Source organism: Xiphias gladius, chromosome 23, assembly GCF_016859285.1.
Source record: "Xiphias gladius isolate SHS-SW01 ecotype Sanya breed wild chromosome 23, ASM1685928v1, whole genome shotgun sequence".
Classification (NCBI taxonomy): domain Eukaryota; kingdom Metazoa; phylum Chordata; class Actinopteri; order Istiophoriformes; family Xiphiidae; genus Xiphias; species Xiphias gladius.
Genome location: NC_053422.1, coordinates 13,532,326 through 13,546,449, shown reverse-complemented (window position 1 = coordinate 13,546,449; position 14,124 = coordinate 13,532,326). Strand labels below are relative to the sequence as shown.

The 14,124-nt window shown below is 42.3% G+C and overlaps 1 protein-coding gene across 1 annotated transcript; it reads left to right on the top strand.

The window, feature by feature from the left end:
* The first annotated feature begins 257 nt into the window (after window positions 1-257).
* slc24a6a (solute carrier family 24 member 6a) lies at window positions 258-13,801 on the top strand. The gene is made up of 17 exons (XM_040120052.1): window positions 258-366; window positions 652-741; window positions 3,179-3,255; window positions 3,368-3,442; window positions 5,166-5,250; window positions 6,312-6,415; window positions 6,621-6,695; window positions 7,308-7,333; window positions 7,472-7,525; window positions 7,638-7,774; window positions 8,115-8,284; window positions 9,114-9,381; window positions 11,107-11,273; window positions 11,364-11,478; window positions 12,207-12,319; window positions 13,284-13,349; window positions 13,683-13,801. The coding sequence occupies exons 1-17, from the start codon at window positions 258-260 to the stop codon at window positions 13,791-13,793; spliced, it is 1,842 nt and encodes a 613-aa protein (XP_039975986.1). The 3' UTR covers window positions 13,794-13,801.
* The last annotated feature ends 323 nt before the right edge of the window (window positions 13,802-14,124 follow it).

Genomic DNA, 14,124 nt, shown 5'->3' with positions numbered 1-14,124 from the left:
CTGGAGCTTGTGGACGGGGATGCTGCGTTGGTCGGTGCCGACTGACGATTGCTGAGATGCTGGTCACAGGCCGAACCTTTTTAACATCCCCCTGTGTCGTGGATGGAGTACAAAGCCACAACAGCTGAAAGACAATAAATCAGCAAACGAGAGCAACAGGCCGGTTTGATAGAGTCCGTAAAAAGGAGACATAATCTGCCAAGAGGAGCGGCGACATGTTCTGAGCGGGGAGCCGGCGAGCGGCGGCGGCTGGCGGGATGAAGGCGCCGAGGAGACCGAGGCAGACGCGGCTCCTCCCCCGGTTCTGCGTCTGTGGAGTCGGTCTGGTCGCAGCCGCCTGGATCTTCCAATTCAATGATGTTACAGGTGCTTCTCTGAATACAAAATACATAAAACTGTCGTGATTTAATTATGCTAAACTTATCCGTTACTTGTGTTGTTTATAACCATGCAAATTACATTATTTAAATGTTAGACTGCAGTAATAATACACCTTTAATGGGTATTTTAGTGGCACAGTAGAATAAAGCAGCACCATAAAGTTGTGTAAATGTTATGATAAACTTGCAGAATTTCACAAACAGGCTGATATACAGTATAATAACATTTTATAATAAATATATGTATTTATATGTTAATCCCTCTTTTTAGGACCCACTGTGGATCGTGACATCTCCTTGTCAAAGAGAGAGCTCATCCAGCAAAAAGAAAACAACCAGACTGACAGTATTTCTAGATCCGGTGAGACATGTTTCACTATGTGTTCATATGTGTGCATGACACAGGGGGGAGAGAATTTCTTCTGTCTTATCCTTACAAAAATAGAAAAACACCCTCACTTGGGAGAGGTTTTGAGTTGGACCATTACAGGCCTAGATTTAAGTTTGGGTTTGGATATTCATGCAGTGATGAATGTATAGTCACTGTGATGGTCTTAGCAACACCAGTGTGAGTGTGTTTTGTTTGCAAAGGCAGAGTGAGAGTGTAGAGTCCCGTCTTTATTAATCTATTTAATCCAAGTCTATCTCCTCTTTGGATCGATCTACCTCTCCAGTCAACCTCATCCTTAATTTCTTCAAACTGCACATCAAAATGTCTAAACACAGTTAGGCCTTTGAGCAGCCCTGTTGCTAGGAAACTGAATGCTGAATTTGTGGTAGGATGCTTTGAGCATCGGGAGCTGTTCAAAGTGCCTGCCCTGCCGTAATGACCTGCTGATTAGTAGCCTCTCATCAGCAGTTCTCTCATCGCTTGTGTGTGCTTGGATCTATTTGGCTGTTTGAAAGACTGAGAGAAACAATGACAGCATCTTATAGTCTGATACTTTGATGGAGAGATTTTGTAGGCAGTTACAGAGAATATATTAACTACGTATGTATTGAGCTATAAAAAAATTACTACCATGAGGAAATAAGAGGCCTCAAACACATTTTCTTCCTATTATCATATTGCTATTTTCAAGAGCATCATCCTGCTCTTGATGATAACAATATACTGTTTGATCAGGGTGTCTGTATCAGCCAAAATCTTATGAAAGGTTGTCATAATATCACACCATATATCCATCCCTACACGTGATGTGTGTTAGCCTCTAACTCCACACTGTTGCCTCTATGCAGGATCTTATCCAATTTTGTCTCATTGTTCCACTCTGCTGTTTGTAACCTTCATCTACACTGGAGGTTTTATAAATCCTGACTCACAACTGTATCTGAAAAGCTTGTGGGGAAAGTCACTCGGGAGGCAGCTTTCCAGATTATTCTTTTGCACTGCCTGATAATAAAAGGTTGTTTTTTTTGTTTTTTGTGCGGCACAGTGAGTCGTGGAATTTGTCCGAGCTCATGTGCAAAACAGTGCAGTCTGGCAAAACCCTACATTACAGTTGGAAAGAGGGTGATTGTGTGCATTGTCAAACTCAGCCAAGATGGCTCTGAAGGTTAAGTTTACAGGAATTGCTGGCTTTTGAAGAGAAGTGGGGAGGAATATAATTAAGTGCGTGTAGATCGCATGATGGATAGTGTGAATCACAAGAGGAGGGAATACTTTCAAAGAAAATGGGGGAAAAACTCAATTAGATGAAACTAAACTGACTTAGTCACATGACTGTGGCACTTTAACCACAAGCTGTCTTGGCCCTTGTTGCGAGGGAGAACAATCTGACACACATCCTGCAAAGACATACACACACACATTACACATGTGCACACACAAGTGGATGAAGGTTAAGGGTAGAGCTGCAAATAACCATCTGCTGATTATTTTTTTCCATTAATTGACAAAAAAAATTCCAATCAGAATTTCCTTAAGCCCAAGGTGATATCATCAAATTGCCTGTTTTGTTTGACCAACACTCCAAAACCCAAAGATATTCAGTTTAAGGCAGAAGGCAGGAGATAAAAGAGGAATAAGTACTTAAAATCCACAAACTAAATGGTACAGAAAAAGCCAAAGTAAACAGATTGGTTTTAAGATGGTTTTTAAACAAGTGCACTGATTTTGCGTCTTTGACACTTTTTGGGAGCCACAACAACAGCACGCCTGGGGTTTTCAGTCTTGACTTCAGAACAGTCGGAAGTTCCTTAGTTAAGACTCCTCAGAGAGCTCAAAGAGCTCCACAACTCCTCTAAGTACGGGAGTGTATTTAATGCTTGAAATTTTTTAAATGGGGCATTAGTTAAAAATTATTTTCATTGTGATCTACATTAACCTCTTGGTCTAAATTTCATGTCATAGTGAAAAATGCCCATCACAACTTTTTAGAGAGGAGTAGAAACAGCAGCAAATCTCGTAAATGAAGCGTACTGTTAGCTCAGGCAGAGCACCAAAGTCACATTTGTATTAGTTGATCGGCATCAGCTGTTTTAGTCATCCTTCACAATGACTGGCTCAATTACAATGGTGTGACTAGTAACATCCAATCATTATCATGCAGGTGTACAATGGTCACTTCCTTGATGGAAGTGTCTCTGACTGAATTGAAAAGCTTGACAGTTTTGCTTGAAAAATGAGTTAAATGGTTAATTGATTTGGGAAAAAAATTGCCAACTAGTGATCTGTCTATCAATAATTGACTTATTGTTTCAGCTGTAGCTCAGGATCTGATATCTTTTGTTTAATTGATTCAAACTTCCCTCATTTCATTTATCATCAGGTTATCCTCTGTCCATCTCTTCTCCAGCTATCAATGAGTTCCCTGAAGATATCTTTACTCTGGAACAAAGGAGACAGGGAGCAGTAATCCTTCATGTTCTCTGTGTGAGTATCAGCTCTGAAAACCAGAATTTGAAATGAAAGAAGCTACATTTTGGTATATTAGAGCTCAAAGACAGACAGACTTGGCCATTTAAGTGTTTCCTGTATTTTACAGGCTATCTACATGTTTCATGCGCTGGCAATCGTGTGCGATGTTTACTTTGTGCCATCACTGGAAAAAGTATCAGAGGTATGAACAAAAGACATATTTACTGTGGTTTAAAATAAAATATCCATCCATCCATCCATCCATCCATTTTCTGTCGCTTACCTGGAGTCTGGTCGATGTGACCTGAAAAGCTCCAATGGAAGGTGCCGGGGGGCATCCTGATCAGATGCCCTTACCACCTCAACTGGCTCCATTCGACACAAAGGAGCAGCGGCTCTACTCCTAGCTCCCTCTGGATGTCTGAGCTCCTTACCCTATCGATAAGGTTGAGCCCAGCAACCATACGGAGTTAACAAATTTCGGCAGCTCACATGGGACTCATGGGCAAACTACCATGACCCCCTTACTAACCTTGCAAAGGTAAAGAGTTGGTCCACTGTTCCATGCCCAGCTAGGAATCTGCATTGCTCCTCCAGGATCTGAGGATTGACAATCAGTCAGAGCCTCCGTCTCCGTCTTTCCATTGCCCGACGATATCCCCAGTCAAAGTAAACAGTTGTCTTCCCTTGCTGAATGCAGCCTGGGCGTAGCCCTGCTTTCCCTTCCTGGGTCATCTGATGGTTTCCCAGAAATTCTTTGAAGCCAAATGAAAGTCTTTCTCTATAGCCTCCCCTAACTTTTCCCGCACCTTGGTTTTTGCATCTGTGACTTCCACAGTCGCAGCCCCTCTAGCCTCCTACTACTCATCTGCTGCTTCAGTAGACCCATGGGCCAGCCATGCTCGAAAGGCCTCCTTCTTCAGCATGAAAGCCTCCCTTACTACTGGGGTCGACCAGCAAGGTGTTAGGTTGCTTTCACAACAGGCGCATATGACCTCCTGACCACAACTCCAAGCAGCTGCCTCCACAATGGAGGCTTTGAACATTGCCTACTCAGATTCCATGTTCCCAGCCTCCTCAGGGATTCATGAAAAGTCCCTCAGGAGGTGTTAGTTGAAGATCTTGCTGACAGGGGCCTCAACTAGGTGTTCCCAGCTCACCCTCACTACACATTTGGGCTCACCAGGTCTGTCCAGCAGCCTCCCCCACCATCTGATCCAACACACCACCAGGTGGTGATCAGTTGACAGCTCTGCTCCTCTCTTCACCTCAGTGTCCAAGACATACGGTCGCAGATCTGATTTTACGACCACAAAGTCGTTCATCGATCTATGTACACTTGAACCACCCTCTGCTCGAACATGGTGTTTCAGCCCTCTGGGTAGAACTGCCACACAGCAGCGCCCAGTTGCTTGCCTGTGAGTATCCCCACACCTGCCCAGCACTTCACACCCTGGCCAACTCTGGGAAAGGATAGAGTCCATCCCGTCACCACAGATTTAGTTCCAGAGCCAGTCCTGTTAGTAGAGGTGAGCCGAAATATATTTAGTTGGTACCGCTCCACCTCCCACACCAACTCAAGCTCCTTCCCTGCCAGAGAGGTGACATTCCACGTCCCTAGGACCAGTCCATGATACTAGGGATCAGCATGCCTACGTCCCAGCACTTGCCTGCCACCTGGCTTACATAGCACCCGACCCAGATTCCTATCCCTGCAGATGGTGGGCCCACAGTGTGGCAACCCCATGGAAGTTTTTGGGCTGTGCCTGACCGGGCCTCATGATTCAAGGCCCGACCACCAAATGCTCACCAGAGAGCTCCCCTACCAGATCTGGCTCATTGATTTTGGATTTGTTGGCAATAAGAAAAATATAGAATATCACCTGCCTTATTCTTTAATCTGTTTAAACTCTTCTGTCCTCCAGAACCTTCAGCTCAGTCAGGATGTTGCCGGGGCAACCTTCATGGCAGCTGGGAGCTCCGCTCCCGAACTCTTCACCTCTTTGATTGGTCAGTAGGACACTTGTCTAATCAGTTACCCACTCTAATGGGTTAACCCTATGATTCCTCCATCAGCACTCCAATTACCTGCAATCATATGCATCTTCACATGATTAGGACTAAGAAAAGTCAAGTGTACATAGGCAGAAGCACTGATTGGCCCATTTCAAGCAACGAGCAGACCTGAACAAAGACAATAAGGAGAGCATGTTTAATTTCACTTTATGGTTTGTCAGCTCACAGGTAAATTACTTCTGTGGTCCAGATGGTCTAGCAAACACTTTTTCTGTTTTTTTCTTTGTTTTTTCACAAAGCCGTTACGGTTTCAGTAAATGTGGATTTAGATGAAAAAAAATAAATTTTGAGTAGAAATGAACAAAGAATCAATTAGATAAAAGTTGCCAGGGTGAAATTTAGAAGTCTTAAAGACTTCTAAAGAAGTCTTGTTATTCACAGCATGTTGTTTACAGTATTTGAAAACAGGGCCAGATATAAAACAGAGAAAGATATTGTCGCACACATTTTGAAAATGTGAGAAACATACAGGTAATGTAGGTAGTAGGAGGCTAGAGGGGATATAGGTGATTTATCCTAGAGTTCTACTGTGCCTAGAGAAGTCAACTCTAGTGCCCTTTCATAGAAGATATAAGGTACAATTTATTAAAATTGCGATGTTGCTGGGAACAAATGTCTTACAAGAATGATTTATAAGAATGAAACCTTTGCTTCTAAATCCATGTGTCTTAAGGATATTTCCTCATATAACCCCCCTAAAGTGATCTATTTCATTCTCAAAAGAAAAAAGGCTGGCTTTGAAAAGTATTGGGCTTTAGGCAATAATCAGTAAATATTACACAAGAATGATTTATAAGAATAAAACACATCTGCCCATCCCCTGTGGTTATGAACCAAAAATGCATTATTTCCGTTCAGAGAAGAGGGATACTATGACTAACTTTGTTCACTTAATATGTATAGGAGGGAGATACAATCCATCATTTCCTGAACACTGTCACATTTAATTATTTTTTTCTGATAATTTATGGCTCTTTACTCTCCTGTGTTTTTAGGGGTGTTTATCACAAAGGGAGATGTGGGTGTGGGAACTATTGTGGGATCAGCTGTCTTTAACATCCTGGTCATCATTGGCATCTGTGGCATCTTCTCCAGACAGGTACATACACCTTGTTCAAACCAGGAGCTAACAGGAGGAATAACCTCACTTTTCCCAAAAAACAGTTATCAAGTAGATATTTTGAAGGGCTTTTTTTTTTGCAACCAAAAACAGTTTGGCCCACATAGTCATCACAGGATTTGATGTTACACAAGGTGTCTGATTAAACTAATATGAATGTACAATGTGTGTCCATTCTCTCCAGCCCATCTCTCTGAGCTGGTGGCCTCTGTTTCGTGATAGTGTTTTCTACATCCTGTCCATACTGGTGCTTATCCTGGTGAGAAATGCTCTGCTCAAACTTTAACTGCACTCACACTTTGCTCTTTTCATTTTTGAGAAAGATAGATAGACAAATAGATAGATTTTAATTTTTACTCTAACAACTACATTTGAAAGACCAAAAACTATATCTGGCCAACAGTCGAGAGAAACTTATCACTTTACACGATTTGATATATTATATCTGTATAAAATCTCACTAACGCTGCATTTTTGGGGCCAGTACAGATATTGATTTTTGAGAGTTTAAAGAATCCATTAACGATGAATTGGCCAGTCTTTATTTTGCATTTTTTTACAAGGGTCCCTTTAAGAATTGTGGTATGTACTGAGCAGGATATTTTACAGTTGAAAAATAAGTTTAATTACTTAGTTCTCTCTGACCTCAAAGTTATTGCCATTTCTGTACTGCAATTTCTTGGTACTTATCAGCCCATTTATAGACCAATTAAGATAGTATCTGTCATAAAAAAATATTGTTCAGCTAATATAATGTGTTATATCTGCAGATCTGATCTAATTAGTATATTTTGTGATGTTCCTTTGATTAAGCATATAAAAAATGAGTTTTTGACGTGTAATTAAAGTATATATTAATTTTTATTTGCAGGTCATCTATGATGAAAAAGTCTTGTGGTAAGACTGTAATGAAAACTTTTACAATTCAATAGCCTCTGTTGTTTGGATATCAGCTCAGTTTGCAAGATAGCTGACTGTCATTGAGATAAATGTGGTATTTATGAATCTGTGTTGGTGTTTGTGTACATGTCTCAGGTGGGAGACCATCATCCTGATCTCTATGTACGGAATCTACATAATCATCATGAAGTGAGGCTCTTTCTCTTTCTTTCACATTTCCATCCTGTTGGTATCAACCCACCACACACTCTACACCCAATAAAGGCACAGTATCTTTGAGTTTTTGTTGTCTCTTGTCTAGGTTCAACAGATCTCTGTGCAGCCTGGTAGAGAGACACTGCAGCAGGGCGGGTCAGCCATGTCTGAGCAGTGTGCGACGGACGACTGCCGTCGGAAACGTCGGAGACTGTGACAACGACATGGTGCCGCTGAAGCCAGGTGCAGGAGTTTGTCTTTGTATGTGCGCATGTGTACATCAAAAACATCAAAAAGTTCCCTCATTCTCTGAGCTGTGTTCAACAGACCTAGTGACACGGTTTACGCTGCCAGTCAAATCAATTTCTATTCCTCTGTGGCTTCCCAACAGGCGGAAGCAGATCTAGACCACGTTGATGGACAAGATTTCTCTCCATTTTTTGTCTCTCTTCCACTCTATCATCTACGTCTTCTTCTTTCTTACTCATACTCTGTCTTTTACTAACTGTATCTTATTAAACCATCTTCTCCTTTCTGCTTTAATCTCTTGCTAATATTCGTCCAACTCCCTCACCTTCCCCAGACTCGTGTGTGGTGGCCGGTCAGGATACAGGGGTGGTGATGGTGGATGAGATGCTGAACCTACACCCCCACCAGCTCTCCTTCTCAGAGGCAAGCCTCCGCCTTCTAATCACCCCGCATTTCCCCCCCTTCACCCGCTTGCACATGGCAGGACGCATGGTCATTAACGAGGTACACTGCACGCGCTCACACCCTTCCCATAACGTCAAGTTCCCCTGGTTTTTTCGGCTAGGTTTGGTGGGTATTAAATGTGCATGTGCAGAATTTTAAACATCTTGGTACAATTATTGTGAATATAGTAAAATATCGCTGCAGTCAACCAAACCAACTAAACCAGCATATTTGCAAATCCATCTGAAAGTAAATTTGTGTATGCTGAGAGTAAAAATTGTCTTTTTCTTGTCGTTTCTATGGAGAATGTACCAGTCCGATACACCACAACCGTCCCTGATTCTCACCAATTGTCAGCAGTATAAAGAAAAAGTTGGATTCGTGCAAACCTAGTAAATAGACTGAAAGCTGAGGAGATATTTACCGGCATATCAAACACCATCCTGTTTGCTGTTGTTAGATGGACACAAAGTAATAAGCCCACAAAGAGACAAACACGGACACATACAGAGTGCTGCATAATGCATAATATTATTCCAGACACAGAAGTAGACAACAACTCAATCTCCAAATCTGCTTCCTCGCTCTCTGGGACCTCTCGCATGTGTACTTGCCATTTCCAGTGCCAAATTAAAGTGCGACTGCCAATGCTGCCCCTGCTCTCTGCCATGCCCCTGATCAACGCTTTCCAAATCCCTGCCGGTGAATGCGAGGACATGCCTGGCTGCATAATCACTCCCCCTGCCAGTTCTCATATTGTTAGTCACAGTCAGTTGAAGTCATTTCCATAAGCTTGCCACGGTGTTTCTCCAGTCATTTCGTTTTCTTCTTTTTTCATTTTCCTCCTGTCTTTTCTCTGACTTCACCCCACTCCCCTCCCCACCCACAGAGGCAGAGGCTGATTCGGGCTCGGGTTGGCCCAGAGGAGGGGGCAGCTTCAGGGGAGGAGGGTTCGGGTGCTAGCGGGCCATGGGAGAGGGAGAACGGCACGGTGGCCGAGGGAGACAGGCAGACGCTGGAGGCAGAGAGGGAGAGGGGTAAAGAGATGGGGGGGGGGGCAGGTGGGGGAGCGCAGTCCAATGATGAAGAGGAAGAGGAGGAAGAGCAGGAGGAAGGAGAGGAGGAGAACGCTCCTTTCAAACCTTTCATCCTGCCAGGTGAGACACATTCACTCGTCATGTCTTTATTTCACATTGTTAAGTTCTTAAGAGAGAAATAATTTTATTGGTTGAATTAAATCTCGAGGCCCAAGAAGTGATGTTTTTCTGACTAACATTACTGACTGGATCTCAGTTAAATGAATATTTTTATTGCTTCATTTCTCAAAAACTACTAGTGAAAAAACAGCTACACCACAGAGCCTCCCAAACAGATGTCAACTATTAGCCAGCTGCATAAATAGATACCCTCTTAAGGGGCAAGTACGCTCCATCAGAACCATCATCAGATGGTCAGACAGCTTCAGAAACCTCCTCCCCCCAGGCCTTTCCAATGTAGGGAGTGTGTGTCCGACCATTGCCTGAAACCTTCCGAAACCAACAATCTGACATTCGCAACCTCTTCAGGCTGTGATTGGCCATCTGTGCAGAAGTGAGAAGGGAGCCAAAGTTTGAACTTCTCTCTCTAAATCCCTTCTTCATTCTTTATAGCAGCTATTTCTGTCACAATGGAGTGCAAAACTATGACTGTCTTCCAGGAGAGACTGTCTAAAAATACTCACCGTGCTCCCTGTATTTTTAGCAGTAACCTGTCTCTAGTTCTAATCAAGTATACCCCAGCCCTTTAAGTCAAACTTGCTATTAACACTGAAGTTTACCTACTGCATAATACGCATTTAGTAATTACAAGGTAGGACTGACTTGTAGCCCGCTTTGATTAAATAGTTCCAGCAACCATGGAGCAAAAGGAACTAAAATACAAACTAAAGGTCCTTTTTGTGCATTCCTGTTTGTGTTTCCACTGCATCTGACGAAGATAAGACAAATTACACCAATGACACATGCTCTGGTGATGTAATGAATCACTGCTATGGCAGGGACTTTTTTGGCACTTGGAACTAAATTTAGTCCCCTATTCCTTTGGTCAAAAAGACTGAAGACAAAGATCCTGAGTTTCCCAATAGGCACTTGGTCCCCTGGGAAAGTTCCTCGTGTTGGAAACGTCCTATTTGATAGGCAATTACACAAGGCAGAAAAATATCACTCTTGATATAAAGATGCCAGAAAATTAGCGGCACCAAAACCAAGTGGCACAAAAAGTACGTTTTCTCAAACCGAAACATTTCTGTTGAAGGAATAGGTTGCTTCCCATTTTAATCAGAGGAATGACAAGGCAAAGACAAGGATTAGGACAGGATCAGTGAAAAGGAGGATTAGCATAACCAAACTGTTCTGTCATAAAGAGATTTCCTTATGGCTCTTTTAAAAAAAACAAACTATTGCCGCAATCCCTCATGTGTCAAATATCTAACTAAAGCTAAAATATCTCTCAGGTTCTAACTGACACCTCTTTGGATCTGTAGCAACAAGTTAGTTTTTTGATCAGTCATAACTCGGACTCATGTGTGAGTCTCCAAAAAAATTGTCTTTATATTTATTTAACACACAAGTCAGACTCAGGAAAGAACAGTGAATAGTAGCCTCCTGCTTCCCCTAATGTTTTTCAGCAGAATAGATTGATTTATAGTTAATGGTGCTTATTAAAGAGGGATGGCATCAAGTCTCAGACACATCCAGGCTGTGCACAGTGAATTATTTATGCGGTTAGATGAATCTGTAATGATCCCTGTGGGGGGAACTGTATGTGCATATGTGTGTCTGTGTTCGTGTCTGTTTGCATTTATGTGTGTGTGTGTGTGTGTGTGTGTTTCATCACGTCCATAGATGGTTGGTGTGTGCGTCTGAAGTGGCTGTTCTCCTGGCCTGTGAGCGTCCTGCTTTACTGCACCATCCCCGACTGTAACCTGCCGCGATGGGAGCGCTGGTACCTGCTCACCTTCCTGTCCTCCACGCTTTGGATAGCCCTCTTCTCCTACCTCATGGTCTGGATGGTACGAAACACAAAGGACGCAGGACCACACATACACACACACACACACATATATTAAAAACACATAAACAACCTCTTTTCTTCTGTCTAGGTGACCATAATCAGCTACACACTTGGAATCCCAGATGTCATCATGGGCATCACTTTTCTGGCAGCCGGCACCAGTGTCCCTGACTGTATGGCCAGCCTCATCGTCGCCCGACAAGGTGTGTTTGTGTGTGTGTGTGTGTGTGTGTGTGTGTGTTTCTAACCCATGTCAACACGCATTTACCCTGTTGAAGACCATTTACTGACTTTGCTTATTTGGCCATTTTTGTTTGCTGCAAGAGAAAATCAGAATATTGAGCACATCGGTTCATTCATGACCTTAGACATACTGGTTTGACAAAACAATCTCAACTCAAGTTCCAGTCATTAGCTTTTTTTCCCCAGAGCTTTCAACCACATCTCATGGTCTCCATCAGCAGATGGAGTCATCAGCAGGTTGAAAGCTCTGGAGGAAGCTGGTAAGTAGATTCTGTGGTAAGGTTGTTCGTCAAACAAATTTGGAATAGTTTTATATGACACCTAGGGCCTTCATTTAGTGTAAATAACATTTTATGGAAATAGCTGAGGCAGAGTTATCAAAATGTTTATGTGAAACAAAAATGTAGTTTGCAGTATTGTCTCTCTGGCAAAAACATTTCATAACATACAGTATGTATGTATAACAAAGTGTTTACAAGGTGTTTTACAAGAAATGAACAGGAAAAACTAAATCAGTCATGTGACACCATGATAGTGCACCTATATATATGAATTTAGTAATGGAAAATCAAGATGTGAACATATATAAAACCCCAAGCTGTTTTACTGGATATCTAATGTCATTTGAATGCCTACATATTTTCACATGAATTCCACTTTGTGTCTGTCCGTGTATCAAATGTTGCAGGGATGGGTGACATGGCCGTGTCCAACTCCATTGGCAGTAACATCTTTGATGTGCTGCTGGGCCTGGGCTTCCCCTGGGCACTGAGGACTCTCATAGTCAGCTATGGATCAGTGGTAACACCGGCTGTTCTCTCTACCTAATACCTTAGACAACTGACTTGATCCATGATCCCAGAAACATAGCGATATCCTGCACATATTCAGGGCTGGGAACCTTCCCCTTATAAGACTATAACATAAACTGTTTTGGCATCCAATGGCCTGTTGGTTAAGATGCAAATTGCTTTGTCAACTGCTTTTTTCATGGTGGAGAATGAACTTTCAGCTGCATCATCCTGCACATTTATGGTGTTACAGATAAGCCATGTGCCATTAAGTCTAGAGCCAGCAGCTTTTGAATTAAAAGAATAACTATTGCAATGTTCCAAGTTTGACTCCAGCTGGGGGACCCGGTGCCTCTTTGACACTGCTTTACTGTTTTGGTCAGTAAAGCTCTAACCGCTCCGATAGTGTAATTTTTAGTTGGTCTTGGCTGCTGTTTTCAGCAAAAACACACTACCTAATCAGTACCAAAGGCAGACAGACAGTTAGTGATTAGCTAGTGAACATAGTGGAGCGTTTAGCAGCTAAAGAGCCAGACATTTCCCTCAGGAGTTGGTAGAGACCAAAAACAGAGCTAAAAGAAGAGTGAATATTGGACTAAGGACAAAACTCAACTCCAACTGAGTAATAATCTTTCTCTGCAACAACTGAATGTGTAAATAAGCAACTGTTTGCTAACAAGTTCACTATATCCACTTAAAGATGACTATATGTCAAAGTTGTGTTCAAAAATTGTTTTTGCCCCAAAGTGGCCAAAAAACAGTGATTGCAGTTTTAAGAATGTTACTGTGAAACACATCTTACATCTGAATATTGTTTAGCATTTCAAAGAAGAAATGAAGACGCATCTTTCTGTGTTAGAAGTATACATGTATGTCGTCAATGGCCAAATGAAGTAAACTACTGAATTTAATGGAACTGATCACTAAAGTGATTTTAAAACAATGTATTAATGTTGTGTTTTATGTGCTTTTAGGTGACTATCAACAGCAAAGGCCTGGTGTACTCAGTGGTTCTGCTGTTGGCCTCAGTCACACTTACTGTGAGTAGATCTCTGATCACCGCCGTATCTGTCCATTGTTGTTAAAATTAAATTAATTGATCAAATTATTTCTTAGATTGTTGCATGAGTACACAAAGTCTAAACCAACATCAGCTGCCTATTTTTCCCCACCTATGATTTTTATCTTTTTCCCATCAAGGCCTGTGAGCCCTTGATCTGTTTTCAGACCCAGAGAAATTGTTTTTTTCTATTTGAGATTAGATTTAGGGCAGTGCAATAGGAAATGAAGTTCGTCTTGTATTAAATTTTGGCTGCAGTGAGAACAGAGCCTGTCTCCCCCGCTCTCTCCCTTTCGGTCTGTCCCTAACTCAGGTCCTGTGCGTCCATCTGAACCACTGGAGGTTGGACCGCAGGCTGGGGCTCAGTCTCATGCTTCTCTACGCCATCTTCCTCCTCTGCTCTGTCGGCTTCGAGAGGCTGTAGAGGACACACACACACACACACACACACACACACACACACACACACACACACACACACACACACACGCACACACACACATACAATTCGCACCAAAGGACACACCTGTATGGTCAAATACTCAGACATATAGAAGTGGTCCAACTTCTTTTCCACCTTCACTGCTGCCATAATTAATCATAAAGGTGAAAGATGAGTCTATCTTTAATTCCACAGTGGCTGTACATGTTTGAGCAGCGTTAATACGACACCGGCTGTCTGAAAGAAACATTGTTTACCTTTGATAAACAAGTATTTTACATAGTTTTGTACAGAACACCTCCAGCCCATATTT